The sequence below is a fragment of the Diceros bicornis genome, chromosome 17 (assembly GCF_020826845.1).
Source record: "Diceros bicornis minor isolate mBicDic1 chromosome 17, mDicBic1.mat.cur, whole genome shotgun sequence".
Classification (NCBI taxonomy): Eukaryota; Metazoa; Chordata; class Mammalia; order Perissodactyla; family Rhinocerotidae; genus Diceros; species Diceros bicornis.
In genome coordinates, this window is record NC_080756.1 from 45,659,681 (window position 1) to 45,682,780 (window position 23,100).

General features: G+C 36.6%; 1 protein-coding gene across 6 annotated transcripts in view; it reads left to right on the plus strand.

The window, feature by feature from the left end:
* Window positions 1-23,100, plus strand: part of EPS8 (epidermal growth factor receptor pathway substrate 8) — a 170,602-nt gene that overhangs the window by 124,680 nt on the left and 22,822 nt on the right. For 4 of the 6 annotated variants that reach the window (XM_058558699.1, XM_058558700.1, XM_058558702.1 and 1 more), the window contains 8 exons: window positions 6-142; window positions 3,156-3,229; window positions 4,513-4,639; window positions 6,341-6,429; window positions 6,800-6,874; window positions 12,249-12,397; window positions 15,049-15,232; window positions 21,178-21,308. In XM_058558699.1, the coding sequence (XP_058414682.1) occupies window positions 6-142; window positions 3,156-3,229; window positions 4,513-4,639; window positions 6,341-6,429; window positions 6,800-6,874; window positions 12,249-12,397; window positions 15,049-15,232; window positions 21,178-21,308 (966 nt within the window). Of the gene's footprint in view, window positions 1-5; window positions 143-3,155; window positions 3,230-4,512; window positions 4,640-6,340; window positions 6,430-6,799; window positions 6,875-12,248; window positions 12,398-15,048; window positions 15,233-15,948; window positions 16,506-21,177; window positions 21,309-23,100 lie in introns of those variants that run through there. The other 2 variants (XM_058558703.1, XM_058558704.1) reach the window with 2 other exon arrangements.

Genomic DNA, 23,100 nt, shown 5'->3' on the forward strand with positions numbered 1-23,100 from the left:
TTAAGGATGATTTCCAAAGCAGACCCTGGTATACCGCCTCCACCAAGAGCTCCTGCCCCCGTGCCCCCTGGGACTGTGACCCAGGTGGATGTCAGAAGTCGGGTGGCAGCCTGGTCTGCATGGGCAGCTGACCATGGGGACTGTGAGTATTTCTAGGCATTGATACCTATTGAACATTTACTTTGGGTTGTCACATACTTCTCGTTTTCAAATTCTGATGCTGATTTCTGAGCTGAAGCTTGGGGTTTTACTAAAATTACATCTTCTATAAAGGAGAGTTAAGCCTTGGACACTGTAAGATTATTGTCTATAAGAGTTCAGACCAGTCATTTAATAAAAACGGTGTTAGGATTAGAGTCTTTTTTTAAATGTAGTCAAAGGGGGAAAGTTTGACTTGACTAACAACTAAAAGGATGGTAGTAGAATATATACCAAACAGGAGGCTCAGTTTTGTTTTTTTTAAGATTATACTTCAAATTCTTTCCATTATTATTATTATCCTACCACTGTTCTCTTTTGGACAAATTTGTTGTGGTTACGTGGACAGGATGTCAGGACAGTGGTTGGGCAGTGGAGAAGGAGTAAAGGCATTTTCCATCTGGCTAAACTTGTCCAGTGGGCCCTGTATATGTACCATCATTTTACCTTGACATTATTTTTTAAAAACAAATAATCATAGCATAGAACTTAGTGTAACTTTTTATATGTCAGAATGTTTTACCAAATCTGAAATTTTTATAACTGGAAAATGCCTTAAAATATGTTTGGTCCAACCTCTTCATTTTAAGGGTGAATAAATTGTGGTCCAGCGAGTTTGAATTTGATGAAGACTAGAGCCTCACCCTCCTGCCTCCTGGTTCAAGGAGACTTCTTAAGTCACTTAGCTTTTATCTAATAAAGCATTATTCATGCAGGATTAGTAGCAGTGTAGTTAAGCAACAAGACTTGATTGCCAAGATGAGTGACATTGGACTGTACTTTGAGTCTATGAGTCAAAAGTTGGGCTCCGGAGCAAGACCAGGATCTACCTATGTGACCTTGGGCCCTTACGTCTCTGTGCTTCAGGCTCACTTGTAAAATGGGGGTAATAATTCGTGGGTTGCTATGCACCTGAAAACAAACAACATCTATAACGGTACCTAGTATCGTATATTGAGTATAATTGTGGTTGTTATCATATTTGCCAAGTTGAGTTCATTTTATTTTCTGAATTACTTTCCATTTTATTTAGATTTCTTGTATCTCTAAAGGTATTTTCAGGGGTTTACACGTAAGCCCAGCTACCAAAAGGTGAAAGAAAGAAATCCTTGAAGCATCCATTTTTCAAAACGAAAGTAACAGAATTCTTATTTACTTTAACTTTATAACAGTTTCTGTTTTCAAGAATTGTATAAATTTCTGTTGATCCATTTTGTCTGTAAAATTTTGTTTAAAAACTAATTAGGAGTTTGTAGTGTTTTCTACTTTTTGTGTACATATATTTTTGTTGTTGCTGTTGTTTTGGTGGAGGAGATGTAGTCAAAATGGTCTTCCCTGAAGTTGAGGAAGGATAAGACATCTTAAGTTTACAGACATGCTGAATAAACTTGTCAAAACATCTGTGAAACATAATGTAATTTACAACAAAGAGAAAATTTATCCACAGGGGTTTATGAGCTCTCATTAGATTTTGTCTAAAATATTCTATGCAGTCTCATCTATTTAAATTACAATGAAATAAGGTATTTCAGAACTTCTAATTTGCTACTAGGCCAAACCGAACACAACACTTATCACATGCGGTTCTATCTGGATCCAACGTTTTAGTTGGAACGCCTTCCAAAAAAGAGTATCTTTCTGGTCCCTCTGAAGGCTCTGGCTGACTCAGGCTGAATAGCTCCTTTGAATCCTTGGGGTAGCTCTACCCCTGACTTCAAAAAGTGATCTGTCTGTGTAGAATGGTGGCAGTGGCAGTGGTGTTCCTAGTAGTGCCGCAGACCATGAAAAGGTCTGAGAAATACCACGTCTTTTCCTCAACTCGCCTTCCAGCTGGTATTTTGGGACATATCTGGACTTCCTAATGGCTGTATTCCAAGTTCAACTTACTGCTTTCTGTAGTACACTATAGCCAGAGTAGCAGCTGACCACATGTAAAACAGCAGCTAACTGGCAAGATTTCATACATGTACATTTTAATTATCTCAAAGTACTTAACAGCCACTAATTAAGTTCCAATAAGACTTAGTGATTTCTTCTTTCTTCCCCTGCCCTCCCTTTTTCCTGCAAGTATTCCATTTACGGGTCAAGTTAGGCATAGAGGAGCCATAGCAATAGAGTTTTCAATATTTTTTGCTGTTCTCTATATTGAACATCATGAGTTGTGATGATGTATCATGAGTTGTGTTTCCATTAGTGATGATACATTTCTCCTGTTCCATCCCTACATTTTTCTTTCATTTTATCTACTGTGAAATCTTTGTACAACTCTGTGTTTAGTGGTGGTGTTAACTGACTTCTACCAGGAAGGAGTTCATGATAATCACCTCATGATTAACATCATGCCCTAGCCAACTGAGTTAACATCTTGAATGCTCTTAAGATATTTATTCTTTAATTTGCAAATTTCTGTAGGTATTTCTACTTTTAAAGCATATGGCTTGAAATTAATAAGCCCAACGTTGTGGGTTTTAAGCTTAATTACAAGTAGAATTTTAAGAAGCACTTTACTATCAGAACCCCCACATTGTGATTGTTGTAATCACACTGTTAGAATGTATAGAAATTAGGAGCTTCATTGCATTAGAACTTAGTTGGCCACTTTTTAAGAAGTAGATGCTTAAATGTGGGTTTATGTTTCTTGTGTAGGAATTAAAGGGTGCTAAGTTAGAGTTGGTTCCATAGGCAGCTGACGTAGGGAAGAGGGAGAATAGAGGAGAAATAATAGTAAATGGACACCTTACAGGTGGGAAGGCCAGTTCTTCAGCTCTGCCCAAGTGCTTCTGTTAGTGGTGGCAAAGATGCGTGTCATAGATGATGAGCATGGTTTTGATTACATATCCGGTGGAGGTGCTCCCTTTGCAAATGGCACTGTTTTCTAGCCAATTTTCATGTTTAATTACCTATATTGGTATCAGTTAAGCAACAGATTGAAAGACTTCTGATTCTTCTTTCTGTAGTTGAGAAACCGAGGCAGTATCATGAACAGGAAGAAACACCTGAGATGATGGTAGCCCGAATTGACAGAGATGTGGTAAGTCCAACACTGTTCTTTAGATCATTGGCTTTTTTTTAAAAGAGGAAAAATTATTCACAGGGAAAATGAAATTGATTTAAATAAAGATGTTTTGTGGAAACTATATTTCTCTTTCCAGTGGTGGTTATATCCTTTGAATTATTTTTTTTCTTAACTATTTTTGTCTTTTTGCCAATATTTAACTAGTAGACTCAGGCTGTGATAGAAGAACTAGTATATTAGCCAGTTTACAAAGGAATTTAAGCTGAATTATCAGATTTGAGGGGTTTTCTTTTCTCATAGTTTGTAATTCTTAATTGAAATATCTTTTTAGTATCTCCTCCTGGAATTTATTAAAAAGTATTTTATAATGCCTGAAAGATAAAAGTTAAGTGGCATTTTTAAAGGATAGATATGTAAGTTTTAATGCTTTATAAAGGATAAGGCATATTTATTTTTATTTCTCCATAGCAATTTACTTGCAGAATGACAGTGCCCTGTGTTGTAATCATAAAATATGATGTCAATACAATTGCTTTTTATACTATGTAAATGTTCTCGGCTTATTTGGAAATAAATACTTAGAGAAGTTTGAAGTTTGGAATTTAATTTTTACATCACACTATTACTTGTTATACTTAACAGTTTATTTAATTTCTGTATCTAGTCTTTAATTAGAAGAATGTCAGGTTTCACACACATCAGAGAAAGTCAGCTAAGACTACGATATATAAGATAATTGAAATTGATCCTATGATTCCTGAAAGCATAGTGCATCGTTAATTCCATTTTACCATGTAGAAACTCTTATTAATGCCTAGTATTGTAGATCATCTATGTGTTTATTAGGTTATCACTACATTCTGTATTCCCTCCATTCCATGAAATAATATTGTCAGTGCTTTATTGGGACATTTAGTAAAACAAAAATGCTCAGTGCTCTTCTAATAAAAGGTTTCTTAGAATTTTTCCCCCTAACTTTGTGTGGGAGAACACTATGAGAAATTAGAGGAATTGAAAATAATTAATAATCTGAATAGATACTGTGAATGCTTTTTTCATGGAATTGAAAATAGAGCAAAATTAAGCTAAAGAAAAATGTAAATGTCAGATTTAGCCACAGGTATATTTACCTCAATTCTTTTTCTTAGAATTAGTGATAAACTTGAAATTTCCATGTGGGAGTGTTTCTTTTGCTTTTTTTCTAACTTTCTGATTTTCCTTTACTGACTAACGGTGTGCAGCCAAGGCAAAAATAGTTTTGTTTTGTTTTATGTTTATTCTGTAATTTCTCATTCCAGCAAATCTTAAACCACATTTTGGATGACATTGAATTTTTTATCACAAAACTCCAAAAAGCAGCTGAAGCATTTTCTGAGCTTTCTAAAAGGAAGAAAACTAAGAAAGGAAAAAAGAAAGGACCAGGAGGTAAGTTGGATTTTCTTAATCTTCTAAAGACCATTCAGAACTCCAGTGCTTGATAGAGTTTCTGCCCTTGCGAACGGCTCAGCGAAACTCCATTGACGGTGGACCAAGGTCCCTCTTCTAGTGTTGGGATAGCACCAGAGATTTAGGCAGAGACTAAGATGAGCCCAGGGAGAAGTCCAGTCTGGTTCCAAGTTGGCTACAGTAAAGAAAGACTCTAACATGCTTTACCTAACTCCCAGAGACTCTGAGATCCAGCTAGTGACCATCTGTCTATAGTTATCATTAGTGATTGGTAAATTAATGTCTCTTAAAGTCATAGTGCTATTCTCATATTTGGATTTATTTTATTGTAAATATAGAATGTCATTGTTTTGTTCAATAAAAGAATTGACTTTTCTTGTTAAAACAGTTTAAAATGTCAATGGATTTGAATTTTGTTTATTACAGAACTCTAAACAGTACATTCAGGTCACATACAAGCTGTTTTAAGTATGCTGTAGTTCAGCTATTTAAAATGGCCTCAAAATGTGTATAATTATAATTGTGAACAAAATGATATAGATTGAAATATATAAAAGAATAGTAAATAAATATTCCTTCTATTACACATGACTTCCAAATCTTTCTGTAGCTCATATCTACATCATAAGCATATGACCTGTAAACTTCTAGATGTGTATATCTGGATATACCTCGCCTTCATGTATTCTGAAATTAAGTACTATTGCTTCCTGATGTCTCAAACCAATTATTGCTCCTGTATTCTTTATGAAGGATATGCTATGCTGTTGGTCACCCAGATTCAAAACCACAGATTCTTCTATGACTCCATTCTCCAGATTATAGCCAACATTAATTTTATTTTTTCAATGTCTCATATCCAGTTTTTTCCCTTTTTGTTTTTTTCCTAACCAGCATCTGCTTTAAGCTGTCGTCATTTTTCACCCAGCTCTCTAAGCGGTCTTCAAGCCTCCAGTCTTTAATTCTGTGAGGACAGTTGTCTTAAAGCTCTAAGGCAGTCACTTCATGCTTGTGCTGAAAAGCATGTTAATTCCGTGTTCTATTGATTTAAGTCCACTCCTCACCCTGACAGTCAAGGTCATCCACAATCTAACCTTAATTTACTTTTCCATTCTCATGTTTCTCTGCTTTTATGTTTGTTGTTTCATGTACATGTAATTTCCTTTTTCCGTGTTTTTGCTTATGCTGTTTTTATCCACCTATGATGTTTTTCTGACTAAACTGCCCTGGAACAAACCTTTTGAATCCCTTCTTAAAAGCTAATTTCCCCGTGAAACATCTTTAGGTATACGTTTCCCTGTCTCCCAACCCGGTCCAGTCTCTTTCTAAAGCACTTATCTGATTAATGTCTGCTATTAGATTTTAAGGCCCTTAGGAGCAGGGCTTGTAACTTACACATTTTTGTGTCATTCACAGGGATAAGCACAATGACTGGCACGTAGAAGGGCTACAATATAAATTTATGGAATTGAAGGAGTAATTGGTAGTGCCTAAGGGTAGAGGAATCCATTTCAAATGTTGGATCATCTTAACTTGTTACAGTCAGACATGAGATGTAGAGAAACTAGGTAGCATGATCATCAAACTTTATAGACATAAATGTGGTTTTTAATTTTATCATTTAATAAATTTCCTTGGAACTTTGCTCTCATCCACCCCTCCTCTCATTCATTTCTTTAGAAGGTGTTTTAACGCTGCGGGCAAAACCTCCACCTGTTGATGAATTTGTTGACTGTTTACAAAAGTTTAAACATGGATTTAACCTTCTGGTAAGTGAAATTTATTTATACTTACTTAAAAGAAACAATGAAAGAGAAAAAAGTATAGCTAGGATGTTCTTGATTAAGAGATAAAATTGTTCTTATGGATTTTTTTGTATGTATGTTTTGATTTGCCTTTAATTAGGACAACAGATTGTAAAACCTCTATATCTAAGACACTTGATCAGAAAAGAATGACTCCTAATATTTTTTTAAACTAAATTCTCCTACTCTGACTCACCCAGGCTTATTAACATAGTAAAAGAGAAACTAGTAGTAAACGGCTCTTCCTCTGAGTCTATGTTGGACCTTTTTGGATGTCTGTCTTTTGTTCAATTACATCATGGTAATGTGTTTGTCTATCTTCTTAATCTTACAGGCAAAATTGAAGTCTCATATCCAGAATCCTAGTGCTTCAGATTTGGTTCACTTTTTATTTACTCCATTAAATATGGTAAGATTTTATTAATTTAAGAAAGTGATCATTCTCAGTACGTTTTTCATCCCCAAGTGTCTGTCTGGATTAAATAGACAGTTTTTCTTCAGCACCTTGTGCAGATACTATTTCTCTTGCCATCTTTGTAAACACTGAGAATGTGAAATTTGAGAATTTAAAAGAACCTTAGGAATCATCTAGGTCAAACACCTTATTTTATAGCTGAGAAAACTGATGTCTCTGACAGAGGGAAGGAAATGAAAAGAAATGATTTCTTGGATACTAGTGTTTCAGTATATACTAGTATATAATATAAATGGCTTGGATAATATAGAAATTTTTCTCTTTCTCACAAAATGAGCTAGGCATGAGGAGTCCAGTTCTTGATGGATGCTTTGCTCCATGAAGTTATTCAGAGACCCAGATTCTTTTCATTGAGGTGTTCTTCCATCTCCTGAGCATGCAGTCGTTCATTTATTTATTCAGCAGAAATTAACTGAGAGCCTGCTATGTGCTTGGCATTATTAGTAGCTCATCAGGAACAAAACAGACATAAGTTCTCACCCTCTCACAACTTGTATTGTAGTGTGGAGGGGCAGCCAGTAACCTAAATCAATGTATAAATAATACAATTCCATGAAAGTAAATGCTATGTGGAAAAATACAGCAGGGAAGGAGAACAGGGAGTGTCCCAGGTGTGTGCATGTGTGTGTGTGTTGTGGAGTATTATACTTTCTGAATAGGGTTGGTTAAAGGAACAACTCACTGAGAAGGTGTCATTTGAGCAAGCGAATTGAGGAATGATTCATGTAGATTTCTTAAGGAAGAGAATTCCAGACAGTGAATAGCTAATGTAAATGCTTTGAAATGATGACATGTGAATCACATTCTTGGAATAAACAGGTATTGTGACTTGAACAGAATGAGGGACGAGATCTCGATTAGAAGGAGACGAGGTCCACAAAGTAACAGGAGGACATATCTTGTTGGTCTTTACAGGTGATTGTGAAACCTTTTATGCTATTGGAGAGTTTCCAGCAGAAAGGATTGCTCTGACTGCAATGTTTAGAAATCTCGGGGAGCAGGGACTGGGGTGGCTATTAAAATAATCCAGGTGGGAGATTATGATGTTTCACCAGGCAGCATTGGAGGTATTGAGAAGAACCCTGATTCTGGTTATCAGAATTAGATTGTGCTATGCAAGAGCCTGTGTAGATTGGATGTCCTGTACAAGAGCCAAGGTTATCTCCAAAGGTTTTGGCCTAAGAGTGGAAGGATGGACTAATTATAACTGAGATGGGGAAGACTGTGGGTAAGAAGAGTTTTTAGAGGAAGATAAGGAATTCAATTTTAGACGTGTCAAAATTGAGTTATAGCCAAATGGAAAAATTTGAATCAGTAGTTGAATATATGAATTTGGAGTTCACTGGAGAAATTAGGCCTAGAGATATAAATTTGAGGATCATCTGCATATAAAAGGCATTTAAAGCCATGAAATTGGATGATGTCACCTAGGGAGTGATTATAAATAAAGACGACGACCAAGGACTGATTGAGCCCTGGGCAGTTCGGTGTTAGGAGAATGAGAAGAACCAGAAAAGAAGATTGAGAAGAAGCAGTAAGTCAGGAGAAGAAAAACAAGAATATGTGGTATTCTGGAAGCCCAAATGAGGAAAATGTTTCCAAGAGGAAGACTTGAGCAGCTGTGTCAGATATCTCTATGGTGGAAGCTGGTTTACCTCCATGTCCTTATAACAGCCGTGCAAAGGCAAAGAAAGACAGCTTTGTCTTTAAGGAGGTGACTCTGAACTTAAACAGATAATTTCTGCCATTATCTAGTTGGCCTGAACTTTCTCATATGGCCACACCCAACACCAAAGGAATATGGTCGGCATCTGAGTGGCTATGTGTTCATCTAAAATGTAGAGGCTTCTCTTTCTAGAAGGAAGAGGAGAATGGACACCAGGGAACAATTAGCAGTCTTTGGCATGCCCACTACGTGCCAGGTATAGTGATATGCACATAATACAGTTCTCCTCCCAGAAAACTCCCTTCTCATACATGTATATATTTGCATAAAGTATCGTTTTTGAGGCTATCACAATGGTTTTTTGGGAACAATTCTCTTTGTGAAGAGATTTATCCAGCAAAAGGTTATACCGCTGTGTCATAGGCCAGGATCCAATATACATATCATCATTTTCTAGATTTCCAGTATCCAGGTATGCTCTTTCCTTATACATTCAATGAAATCAGTACAGTAATATACTTTCCTTCCTATTTATATTTCTTATATTTGCAAATAGTATAATGATTTTTCCAAGCTGACATTATGTACAACCATCTTGCACTACAGGACAGCTGGGAGAATTAGCTGGAATAATATCTAAGAGTACACAAAGGAAAGTGCTGGGGTTTGGGAAAAGCATGGCAACAGAAAGCAGATGGAACAGTTGTTGGCCTTGCATATAGATCCCAAAAGAGACTGGGCTACAAATCACCCTTTTCTACACTTCCACAAATTTGGTATGTCATTCCCCTTTTTGTGGGGATGACAGGTGACAGAGGAGTGGAAAGAAGGCAGAATCTCTTTCTTTTAAATACTTTCAGGAAGAAAGAGTTTCCTATTTTATAGGATAAGGCAGGAATGTGTGGAGTGGTTGTGAATGGTTCACCCTTTCAAAAGAGCAGATGATTACTTTATAGAATGATAATAGCAATAATGGTAATTGTTAGTAATGTGGAATTGCTCTGTGTATCATTTCTGTGATTATTTTTTTTTAAAAAGTAAGAATGGTGGCCGGCCCTGTGGCTTGGTGGTTAAGTGTGCGAGCTGCGATGCTGGCGGCCTGGGTTCGGATCCCGGGTGCGCATCGAGGCACCGCTTCTCCATCCATCCTGGGGCCGGGTCCCACATACAGCGGCTGGAAGGGTGTGCAGCTGTGACATACAACTATCTGCTGGGGCTGTGGGGGGAAAAAATAAAATAAATAAAATTAAAAAAAAAAAAAAATGAAAAAGTAAGAATGGTAACTATATGACACAGGTAAATTTCACTAATTTTGATTTAGAGCATATGAAGACTATAGTCATTGAGTTCTTTAATATTTATCAAAAATAGAACAAATTCAGCATTTCTCCTAGGTTTTATTTGAATATCAGAAAAAATAAAAAAAGAGAATCCAAGTAACAGAAAGGGATGAATCTCATCCTTCTTTCCCCAAGGGTAACTAGACAAGACCTGAACTAGAATATGAAATGAATATTGCTTTATAAACATGGGAAAGTAAGCAACATTTGTCAGCATGAATGTCAGAACTGGGCAATAAGAGACTGGAAGATGAAAGTCTAGGGCTCCATCAATAATTTATGAATGCTTCTATTTGTTGTTGCTATATAGAGAGCAGATTTCTACTTGTCTAGTTATTGAAATAATTTTTGCTTTTTAAGTTCTTTTAAAATTAGATCAAGGCCTTTCATATGCAAAGAAATTGATACTAGCTCATTAACAAAATTTATATTCTTTATTCCTTAACACGTTTGATACTATCTCAGTTTGAGTATTAGGAAGTTTCGTTTATAAAGCAGTTTTTCCCACCTCCTCTCATTCTTTTCACACTCTGTCACAGATCGTAAGCAGATATCTAGTCATTACACAGAGCAGAACTAAAAAATAATGGAACTGGTTTCCCTAACATACAAAAATTAGTCTTGGTGATCTGGCTGTGTATCTGAAAACATTGCTTTTCTCAAAAATGACTCCTTATTAATGGTTTCCCCAATTACAATACTTCTGTTGCTCCATATAATGCTCTGCCTAGGAGCCCCAGACATTTTACTTGGACAAGAGAGAAATGGGAGGCAGCATTTATTCCAGGCCAACTACTGGCCAGACGAAATTTAGTGGCTTTACACCTTGTGAGTCCCTCCCTCTACCCTTAGCATCTACACACAAGCCTACCCATAGCACACATGCGTGCACACAGGAGTACACCCCTGCCTACTCACATTGTTGAGAGGGAACTATGGCCCAGAGCCTTTTATTTACCTTTCTTCCCTCTGTTAAACCAAAGATTTTAATATTCCTCTACTCCTTTACTCCCTTACTTTTCCCTCTTAGTCATCTCTACATATTTCCTGGAAGTGCTTATAGAGCTTAGAAGTAAAAAATTACTGTGCCAGGCAGTCAGGGTAGGTTTTGTTCTCAAATAAGAGTCAGCCTACTTCCCTTAGCCTTCGTCTTTTCTTTCATTTATTCTCATTCATTCCCCTGACACTGTGTGTTCTGCAGTTCAAAGTCAGATAAGTCTTGGTCCAAGTCCTCCAGGGAGGGGGAACTGAAAAATGAGCCATAAGTTACAATGTAATGTGTTACTAACCTGCATAAATTGTTTTGAGAACGCAGAGTGCATCAGGGTTACACTGTGGGGTGGTTAAGAAAGGCTTCCCAGAAGAGGTGGTACCTGAGTAGAGTTCTGAATGATGGAGGAAGGGCCTTCTGGGGAACTGGGCAACAGCATGTGCAAATACACAGGGCATACAACAGTGTAGCATGCTCAGAACACCTGGATGACTGGAGAGAAATGAACTTTGGGTCTGGAGCCATTCACAAAAATTTCTTTCTTCTTGTACCATATCTCTGGGAAGGTGAGACTTTCATAAAGGGGGTCTGGTTTCTGTTCTGGGAGATAAGTACCCTCCTTTAGCCAGGAAATAGCCCCTGAGAAGTAAGTTTGGAGCAGTTTTCAGACATCCACTTACCATCATTTTGTTTATCAGAGAGTTGCACCTGTTTGCTTTTGCTAGTCATTAAATTATCCATTTTAAATCAGGACAATTTACTAGAATTAAATTCTTGGAAAAAATACCATAGATTCAGAGTACCAGTTCTCATTCTTCTCTCACCTTTCTCTCTGGATCCTTTTATTTTTGTACGTTTAAAGAGGCACAGCCCTAGATTGTTAACTTGAGTCTTGTTTCTCTCTGTAGTATTCATTCCTAGAACCATATTTTTCAAGTTTGGCATAATAGGTTTGTCAGTAGAGATACATATATTAAAGAAAAAAAGCGGAGAGAGTTAAACCACCTGACTTAGAATTCTCTGGATAGCCATTAGTTTTTCCATGGAAAGTACAGTCATATGAGGCCAGTAGACAGATGCTGTGAAAGTTGTTAAACTATTAACTTTTCATTTTAGATGATTAGCAACTGTTGGTCTGGACAAGTTGATTTGGCAAGCTGTTTCATTCAATAGTGTGTTGTACGACATCAAAATTTAATTTGAATATATAAAAACAGTGCTTGTTTTTGGCATGGGTTTTTGTCTACATGTCTTTAAAATATATAAATAATCGTCATCTTCTTGCTAAAAAATGGTTTATTGTCACTTTAGGTGGTGCAGGCAACAGGAGGTCCCGAACTAGCCAGTTCAGTCCTCAGCCCCCTGTTGACTAAAGACGCAGTTGATTTCTTACATTATACTGTCAATCATGATGAAAGGCAGCTGTGGATGTCATTGGGCGAAGTGTGGATCAAAGTCAGGTAAACACATATGTGTTGAGCATTTAATACCTATAATACTTTAAGTATTGTTCTTTGTTTATTACATGGCTCTAATAAGATATTTATTTAAACTTCTGTGTATGAAGGACTAGGTTTTATAGATGAAAAAGCGTGACCCTTAAAAAGCTACAAAGCAGTCAAGTGGAGAAGATTAGAAGTGTATGCAATATAAGGCATGATAAGCACCAGGAGGGACTTATAAACAAATGCTGTTACTTGGCAAGATAGAGCAGTCAGGAAGAGGATTTAGAGAGTAGGGTAGTTAGCTTTCAAAGAAGAACTGGCATTTAAAATCAACAATAGTACTAGTAGATATTGTATATATAACATACATACAGTGTTTGCTAGGCACTTTTCCACGCACTTTACATAGGTACTGTTATTATCTCTATTTTGCAGATGAGGAAACAGGCATAGAGAAGTTAAGTAATTTTATGAAAGCCACACAACTCGTGCCAGAGCTGAGATTGAACCCAGGCAATCTGCCTCTGGAGTCAATGTTCATAATTATTTTGCTAAGTTGCCTTTCAGCAGGATGAGTAGGATTTCCACAAATACATAGCAGGCAAAGGGCCTTCCCAGTAGAGACAGAAGCCTGAGTGAAGGCATAAAGCAGGAAGTCAAGAGGATGGAGTATGAATATGGGTTTAGCTGGAATATAGCCTTTGGGTGGTGGGCGATGTGGAGAACGGGGCGGGAGGAATGGTCGTATATGAGGCATACAGAAATGAGCAGGGCTGGGTTAGGGAGGCTCCCAAAGCCATGCTAAGTAGTCGGAGCATGGTTCTGTAGGCTGTGGAGAACCGATAACTTTATGAGTAGGAGTGTGACATAATCGCATTGTGTTGTAGGAAGAGCAGTCTGGTAGTTGAGTGTAGCAAGGACAAGTACACAAGTAACTAGAGGAAGGAGGCCCCTGGGGAGGATAATGCTATAGCAGGGGTTCCTTATTAATCAGCATTCTCTGGGACTAGAACAGGGGTGGTGGGAATAGACGGGGATAATTTGAAGAATTGTATCTTGTCGATAAAGTGATTGTGGAAGACAAATCATTAACAATTGCAGTGTGAAGGTTTGCTGAGCAAGCCAAGTTATAAAAATATTTCTCGTTTCCCTGATATGTGAATGAATAATTTTTGCCTTCCTCATTTATCCAAATCTTTTTGTTTCTCTCACTACTTAGAGTCGGTCATCCGGTATGGCCACCTAGAAGCTTGTCTTCCTATGCTTTTGAATGGGCTAGCCTAAAAGGAATGGACCAATTCATAACTTTTTTTCTCCTCGTTTTCTTCTGTTGAAACACACAGAAACCATTCCCACTTATATTTTGGACTTTGGCAGCTGCTTGTGTTGGAACGTGGTTTACATATTGAATGGTTTACCAAGCAGAAAATTCTGTAAAAGCACTGCAGTTGTTGCTTTTTTTTAAAAAATATTATTTAAATTTATTTATATATTAATAAATTCATATATCATACTATGTAAAAATTGATTAAATAGATTTCTTAACTCTATTAGATATATGTAGATTATGATTGATAAGCCTAGGTGGGATCTTTTAATATTTTCCCATGAAATTTATTATATTTATCAGATCTCGTGGTACAAATATAGCTCAGGCTTTTAAATTTCTTTGTTTTGGGTCCTACCTGAAAACCAGAAAATTAACGACCATGTAGTTTTTCTAACTACATCAAAAGGAAATATATTGTTAGCTCTTGACATGAGAAAATGGTCGTTTCAGATCCTGATTGTTAAGAGTATTAGGAAATGAATACACTGATTTAAAAACTCATAAAATAAAAGAATCATGAAGGCACATAGTAATCTGAATAAAATGGTTCATTTCATCATAGTAGAAATGTAACCTGAAGAATTAAATCACGTGTGAAAGATAAAACAGCATATTACAGCAGAAATGAAGCTATAATTTCTGTCCTAGCCATTCTTGTGGTTCATGAGTGATTAGGAGCTTGTAGAAATAAGTCTCACTCAGAGTCATTCAATAATGAATGGGTGATGATTATTCGATTTACAGGCTAGTTCTGATTTGATTTTACTGATTAAAACCTAGCTGATAATTTAATTTATAAAATCATTATAAATAAATTTAATCAATAAAAAATCAATAAATAAAATTTATTTCATTTTAGAGGAATTCGTAACTTAAAAAATCATAAACCTTAAGAACATGCTTTCCTGTTTCTCTTTTGAAAGATATATCTAACATCGGGAGATTTCATAATGATGGGAGAGGAGGGAAGAGAAAGATGAGAATCTGAAACTACTTTAGATCGAGAGAAGTTTATATTCTAAATACTTGTTACACTTCTAGCTTCACACTCCCTTTCCACGTTTTCAAAAACCTATATCCATGTTAAGAAGCTGAGTTAATGGAGAATTGAGGCAATGTAGTGAAAACGGATCATGAAGCAGAATTCAATCTTTTTTCATTTTATCAGTATTAAATACTAGTATATTTAAATGTGTTTACTGTCCCTTTTTGAGTGGAGGGAGGGTAGATTAGGTATACATTGTTTTTGTTGGTTTTTTTTTGTAGCTAGCCTTCTTGAAGATAATTTTGAGCGCAGATACATTTCTTAATTTTATGTCTTAATGTCCTTTTACAGAGCAGAGTGGCCAAAAGACCAGTTCATTCCACCATATATTCCACGGTTCCGCAACGGTTGGGAGCCCCCAATGCTGAACTTAATGGGAGCACCATTGGAACAGGATTTTTATCATTTGGCTGAGTCTGTGGCAAATGTAGCAGAACATCAGCGCAAACAAGAAACAAAAAGATCGTCCTCAGAGGTAAAGTTTTTAAATATCACCTTTTGTAGAAAGTGTAATAGTCCATGCATTCTCTTGCAATTCTGATTGTGAGTTCTCATTTTATTGCTCTGAAGATTGTTCTAGAATCATTGACTAAACGTGGTGCTACCCTTAATTACCTCTCTGCCACCTTAGTCATTGTGACAGTTGCTCTGTTTCCCTGTGAAGCCCAACCCCAGCCCATATGATCCCTCGAAGCCTGCCAACCCTGCCCCACCACGCCTGCTGGTGTTCCCAAGCCGTGGCGATCCTGTCTTTTTGCATACTTTCTCTCCTGGTCGGGGAATTGCCCTGCTGTTGCTTGGCTTATTCTTTCTATTTTCCTCTCCCATCATTGGACCCTCAACATAGTTCCCTGATCCAGGGTCCTTGAAACCTGTCCCAAGCAGCTCTTTCCTGAAGGCCCCATTTCTTTCTTTCTTTCTTTTATTTTTTAGCCTAGTTTGAAACCTCCAGAGTCCTATCAGCTTGGCTAGGAGGCCCAAGTTTCTCCTGGGCTCTGGTCCCCAGGCTTAAATGATCATTTATAACACTGTTATATCTTGAGGAGATCTCAAAATTTGTTGTCTTTTAAGTATTTAGTAAGCTTTAGAGTATAACCTATTTGGGGAGCAAATTGAGGGATTGAAATTGGATATGTTATCTCTTTATATGCCGTAAGAATGATTTTTCTGTGACTCTTCTTATTCTGTCAGAAAAGAAAAACATGGTTTAAAGCCTGAACCAAACCGAATAGGATGATCAGAACCTGAGGAATTAAATGAATGAGGTCTAGTTTGAAGAAGAAACAGTAAATGACGACTAGATCCTCCTTGAAGTCCTGTTCATTTCCTTTATTTAATTCCTTAGATTAATTTTCTCAGACTACTGTGGGTATTTATAATGTGGCAAACATGATATGAAGGAATGATTAGAAAACCAAAGTAAATCCTCACATTTAAGGAAAATCATTTATGTTAAGTTTCTTAAAATCATTCCCTTGGATAATAAGCACAGTATTATAGAAGATTGGTTAAACAGACATTTTTCTAAAGAAGATATATGGATGGCCAACAGGCACGAAAAGATGTTCAACATCACTAATTATTAGGGAAATGCAAATCAAAACCACAATGAGATATCACCACACGTCCCTCAGAATGGCTGTTACAAAAAGACGAGAAATAGCAAGTGTTGCAGAGGATGTGGAGAAAAGGGAACCTCGTACCTGCTGGTGGGAATGTAAATTGGTGCAGCCACTATGGAAAAGAGTATGGAGATTTCTCAAAAAATTAAAAATAGAAGTACCATATGATCCAGCTATTCCACTTCTGGGTATTTATCCAAAGAATACAAAAACACTAAGTCAAAAAGATATATGCACCCTTATGTTCATGGCAGCATTGTTTACAATAGCCAAGACATGGAAACAACCTAAGTGCCCATTGACAGATCAATGGATAAAGAAGATGTGACACACACACACATACATGCGTATGTACATACATACATACATGCTTGCACAAAATGGAATACTACTCAGCCATGAAAAAGATGAAATGTTGCCATTTGTGACACCGTGGATGGATCTTGAGGGTAAAAATAAGTGAAATAAGTCAGACAGAGAAAAACAAATACTATATGATTTCACTTGTGGAAGTGGAAGATAAAAAACAACAGCAACAACCAAACACACAAATACAGAGAACAGATTGGTTGTTACCAGAGGGGATGGGGTGGGGAGAGAGGGTGAAATGGGTAAAGGGGGACATTTGTATGGTCACAGATGGAAACTAGACTTTTGGTGGTGAGCGCGGTATAGTATATACAGAATTAAAATTATAATGATGTACACCTGAAATCTATATAATGTTATAAACCAATGTTACCTCAATTAAAGAAAAAAATAACTGTATAATGTAATTACTTAATAGATTAGTAATACGTGGATGACATTTAATATGTGATTTTGATGATTTTATACACACACAAAAAAATTATACATTACCTGAGAAAATAAAATTCTGAAAGTGTCAAAGAAAAATAAAGCAAACGTACTGCTTTGAAAATAATTTTTTCTAGTGTAATTGTTTTTCCTCTGGCTGCATATAAGGGTAGAGGTGGATTCTATAATTGCTCTTTCCTCTAAAGGAGTGATTAATGAGGTAACCTCACAGCTCTAGGCATTGGGTGGTGGGCATTCATCCCTGTCTGTAAAGTTTAGACTTCATCACCATGAGTTTTCTTTCCTTGTAAAGGGCAACTTTTCTAGAGGAAAAAAACATGCCATCAGACATGAAGTTATGATACACTTGCTGTTGCTTTAGTTATAGCTGACTATTTTCAAATCGTAGAAATTTCTAGCATACAGTCTTCATATCTTAAATGACAAAATAGATCCATTTAATGGATGCCTCAGAAATTCACTTTCCTGAGCTCTTTTTCAATTTGTCTATTTAAAGAGAGAGTAATGTGTTCTGGGCTTCCAGTGTAAAAGTTTGTCTACTCTCGCTGAATTAGTAATTTTAAAAGAAGAATTATTGAGAATCTTTTCTTGTGACGAGTTATCCTTTTCCTATTGTAAACTATTTTCCATTTTATGGCGTAAGTACTTATTGAGAGGTTTAAAAAAACTAAATGAAAAGCTCTTGCTAGCAGTTTTAGGGAATTTTATGCCTTAAGATTTTGTTGGAAAAGAGGCCAAGTAATAATGATTTAAAATGCATAAAAAAATGCAATCATTCCCAGAATAGAGATTTTATTATACTTTATTGCTACTAAAATAAAAACACTCAGGACAAGACTTGGATGATTCAGGATCTGGTGATTTTCTTTAGACAGGCGTAAGTGACATGGAGTGACACATATGGGTGGCAATACTCAGCTTCTTTACTTCCTCTGAACCAGCAGCCGCCCTTAACAAGGTTGTGAGGTCATCACAGTTAGTCATTTGTCATCATTTCGCTCCTCCCTTCTAATAGTCCCAGTCACTCTCAGGACCCAGTGACTTCATACTGGCTGACCTCACTCTGTTATGGTCAGAGCTAGGCAACAGGTGTGAGTGATTCTAACAGTTTCTTGCACACCCCTCTTTATAACAGCCTTTAATAAAAAATCGCCTAATCTTCTAGTGCCTCTACTTTCTCCTCTGGAAATGATAAACTGAGTTAATAAAACCATTTATTTTTTTATTTCAACTTTATTGAGGTATAATTGACAAATACGATGGTAAGATATTTAAGGTGTACATCTGGTGATTTGATACACATATACATTGTAAAAAGATCCCCCCATCTGGTTAATTAACACATCGACGCATCCATCACCTCACATGTTTATCTTTTTTGGGGGGTAAGAACACTGAAGTTCTCTCTTAGCAAATTTTAATTATATAAATTTCAATTGTAGAATAATACAGTGTGATCAACTAGAGTCACCATGATTTACACTAGATCTTTAGACCGTATTCATTTATACCTGAAAGTTTGTACCTTTTTACCTACTTCTCCCTGTTTCCCCCAGCCCTTAGCAACCACTTTTCTACTCTCTGTTTCTCTGAGTTTGACTTTTTTGGCTTGTTTTTTTAGATTCCCCATAGAAGTGATACCATGCAATATTTGTCTTTCTCTGGCTTATTTCACTTAGCATAATGCCTTCAGGGTCTATCCATGTTGTCACAAATGACAGGATTTCCTTCTTTCTCATGGCTGAATAATATTCTATTGTGTATATATATATGTACCACATCTTCTTTGTCCATTCATCTGTTGATAGACACTTAGATTGTTTCCATCTCTTGGCTATTGTAGATAATGCTGCAGTGAACGTGGGGGGTGCAGATATCTCTTCAAGATCCTAATTTCGTTTCCTTTGGTAATATACTCAGTAGTGGGCCTGCTGAATTGTATGGTAGTTCTATTTTTAATTTTGGGGGGAACCTCCATACTGTTTTCCATAGTGGCTGCACCAATTTACATTCCTACCAAGAGTGCACAAAGGTTCTCTTTTCTCCACACCCTTGCCAACACTTATTTCTTATCTTTTTGGTGATAACCATCCAAACAGGTGTGAGATGATATCTCATTGTGGTTTTGATTTGCATTTCCCTGATAATTAGTGATGTTGAGCATCTTTTCATGTACCTGTTGGCCATTTGTATGTCTTCTTTGGAAAAATGTCTATTCAGGTCCTCTGCCTGTTTTTTTAATCAGATTGTTTGAGTTTTTTTTGCTATTGAGTTGTATGAGTTCTTTATATATTTTGGATATTAACTCCTTATCAAATGTATGATTTGCAGATATTTTCTCCCATTCTGTAAGTTGCCTTTTCATTTTGTTGATGGTTTAAGCTAAGGTATTTAAATGGTGAAAATGGTTTATTTGTATTTGTGTGTTAAGTGCAGTGTATTCCAGTGATGTGTATTGCAGAGGAGTAATGTAAAGTGGGTATTTTGACATCAATGCTGGTCCGTTGGAGAAACCTCACCTACTATGTCTGTGGATAAACTCAGCCCTATTCCTGCCAATTTTGTCATTAGAATTAACTAAAGTAAACATATGTTCAGTACTTTTCTAAAACATTCCCAATTTCAAATATTTTGCCCCAGCGAATCCATAAACAATTGGAATAGCCAAGGAATTCCAGTGCTTCAGGGTCTGTGGTGCAATGTCCATATTTCATTTTACATAAGGAAACAGTATAAAATCTTTAGGTGAATGTTTTTTGTTTGTTTCTTTGTCCCCCATAGCTGTAAAACCATGCTGCTCCCATGGACCTATGGGACCCATAGACCTCAGCTTTCCCTGTTGGTAGCCCAGTAGGCTCCTGTCTGAGCTGTGTTAACTACAAAGAGAAATGACTCCAGCATTGTCTTTTCTGGGACTATTGACTGTGAAGATCAATGTGTTTCTGCCTGTCGGTTTCCTTTAATAGTAAATCTGATAGTAGTGCTGCCAGTTTTTTTTTTCCTTTTTTCTCCCCAAAGCCCCACTAGATAGTTGTATGTCATAGTTGCACATCCTTCTAGTTGCTCTATGTGGGACGCCACCTCAGCATGGCTTGATGAGCGATGTGTAGGTCTGCGCCCAGGATCCAAACTGGCAAACCCCGGATGCCAAAGCGGAGCTTGTGAGCTTAACTGCTATGCCACTGGGTCGTCCTCAGTGCTGCCGTTTTTTAACAAACTGAAAATAGTGTCTGTGTACATTTCAAAAATGAGAAAAATAAGGGGCCGGCCCTGTGGCATAGTGCTTAAGTGCGCGCGCTCCGGTGCCGGTGGTCAGGGTTCGGATCCCGGGCGCACACCCACGCAGCACTTGTCAGGCCAAGCTGTGGCGGCGTGCCATATAAAGTGGAGGAAGATGGGCACAGATGGTAGCCCAGGGCCAGTCTTCGTCAGCAAAAAAAAAAAGAGGAGGATTGGCATGGATGTTAGCTCAGGGCTGATCTTCCTAACAAAAAAAAAAGAGAGAGAGAAAAGTGAGAGGGTGGTATAATTTTAACACATAGAATTTAGATGATTTTCCTGTGACAATATTTCCTTTGCTAGAGTGGTAAAGGTGTGTTTCTTAAACATAGACAGCGAGCGTTAAGGGTTTTATTGTTGTTGCTTTTAAACCAATTTTATTTTATACAAGCTGTTCAAGTCTGCCTAAAACCAGTCACCTATTACTGAAATTCCTGAAGAAAGAATGTATTGCTTTTATACCTGGTTATTTCCAGAATTAAGATTGAGCCTTTGCATTAATTCCTTTTCTTGTTGTAAGTAGGTCTTTACAAGTAGGTTTACAAAAATGTTTCCCCGCCATTTTATAATTTATTAATACAATGGTTGATCACTTGAAAATGCAACTGATCAGAATATAGTGGAGGGTTCTTGTTGGCTGACGTCAGTGCTCATTCGAATAGTATTGCTGATTCTTTGATCCCTCCTCCCTGTCTTTCAGCAGTCCAGTGTATCAGAGTATCCTGTGGTTGATGGGTACGGATTCAATAACGTTTACGGAAGAGGGCCCCATCTGGACCAAGGGGAAGCCGCTGTTGCTGTTAAGCCAACTCCTAATCGCCATGTAGATAGGTAACATTTCATGGGCACCATTTGGAGAGCTGTGGATAACTGTTTCTGATTTAGTGCAAATAGAGGTGACAGTGTCTGCATTGTTCACTACTTCTTTAAACTTTCCATCTTTTAATTATTTGATAGTGTTACATTTGTTCCTTTTTAGAACTGGCTTCGTTGAACAAAAGATGTCTGGACCTACAGTCTGTAATTCTAATTTAGTACAAATGCTTTTAGATGACTTTCCCTTTTTAAGGATATGCTTCTAACAAAATCTGTGAATCAAGAAGAAAGGAGAATTGTTTTGAAACTCAGTTAGTTTGTACCTGATGGTCTGTAAGGGTGTTTCCAGCTCTATAACTTTTAAAGGAAATAATTTCCATCTTTCTCTCCCCGAACAAAAACAAACAAACCTTCCTTTTGATAGAAATATTTAAACTAAATATAGGGTAAATATTTAAGCAGAGTCAATGCCTTATTTGCCATTCTTGCCATTTCGTCTTATTATATTGTATTTTTACTTTCCAGTTTTACATTTCATTTATTTTCCCATATTTTCACTCTTAAAAGAATTCAGTATAGGCAAAGATGGAGAATTGAGATAGGGAAGAAATAAAAGAACTGAAATAGGTTCACTTTTTCAGTCTTGTTTTCCAGCCACTGCAAGTGGAGTTTACATAGAGACCAACCCATATACCAAACAGAAAGGAAAGGAAGTAAAACATGGGTAACCAGGATACGGGAGGACGATCATTCAGATGAAATAGAGTAGAGAACTTGTCCTGGGACTTTCCTACCTCAGAGCCTCTCTTACCATGGGTGTTGCATGCCCTTTATTTCTTCTCAGTATACTGTTTTCTTAATAGAATCTAAAGAAAGTGAGCTTTAAAATTTTTATTTTTTGTCAGGAATGATGACAGAGGTAATACTTAAGTAACTGATGTGGAAATTATACAGGTATTACTCTAAGGGCACCAGTAACATATTAAATTGGCTATGAAGAAAAGTCAGCAATGAATAATACATTTTGAAAATGCCAACATATGAAATAAGTTTTAATTATAGATTCAATTTTTAGTAGATGTAGGTGAAAATCAGTTTTGATATTTAAAAATTAGTGTGTTGAAATTCTTCTTGACTAACTCATTACTCATCCTAGTGTTGTCTTTTTCCTTTTTTCTATCTTAGATGTCAATATTCCAGAAATTATTTCAGATTAGTAATTCTTACCTTTTCTTTTTGTCCCATCACTCCGGTAAATCCAAATGGTTTTTCACAACTAAGTAACTAGAAAACCACTTTGAGTACATTTCTCATGTGTGTTCATAGTTACAGTATGTATTGATATTAGAAAACTTTTGTCATGCTTCTTTTTAAGACCACATCTAGCACATTGTGGCCATTCAGTAAGTGTTTATAGATTTATTTGATTGATTTACTGAATGACTGAACAGGTACGTGATCGTGTATCTAACATTTCAAAGTCACTACCTCTCTGTCCTTCACCTGTGAATCTCTAAGGTATATTGTTACTGATGGAAAAACGTCTGCTGTTTATTTTGGGTAGCTTACCACAAAGCTTTTAAAAGTTTACCTTGATCTTTATAGAATATCAGGGGAGTATGTATACCTTTGACTTACTGCTTTAATCATATCTCTGTACCCCATCTACTTCCATAGTGGATTCAGGCAGCTCTCTTAAATGATATGCAGTTAAAGTAATGTTAATATTAAAAATTAAATAATGAAATAAAATATAAAATTAAAAAATCAGAAGTGAGGATAAGAGTTAAATATTTGAGATATAGGT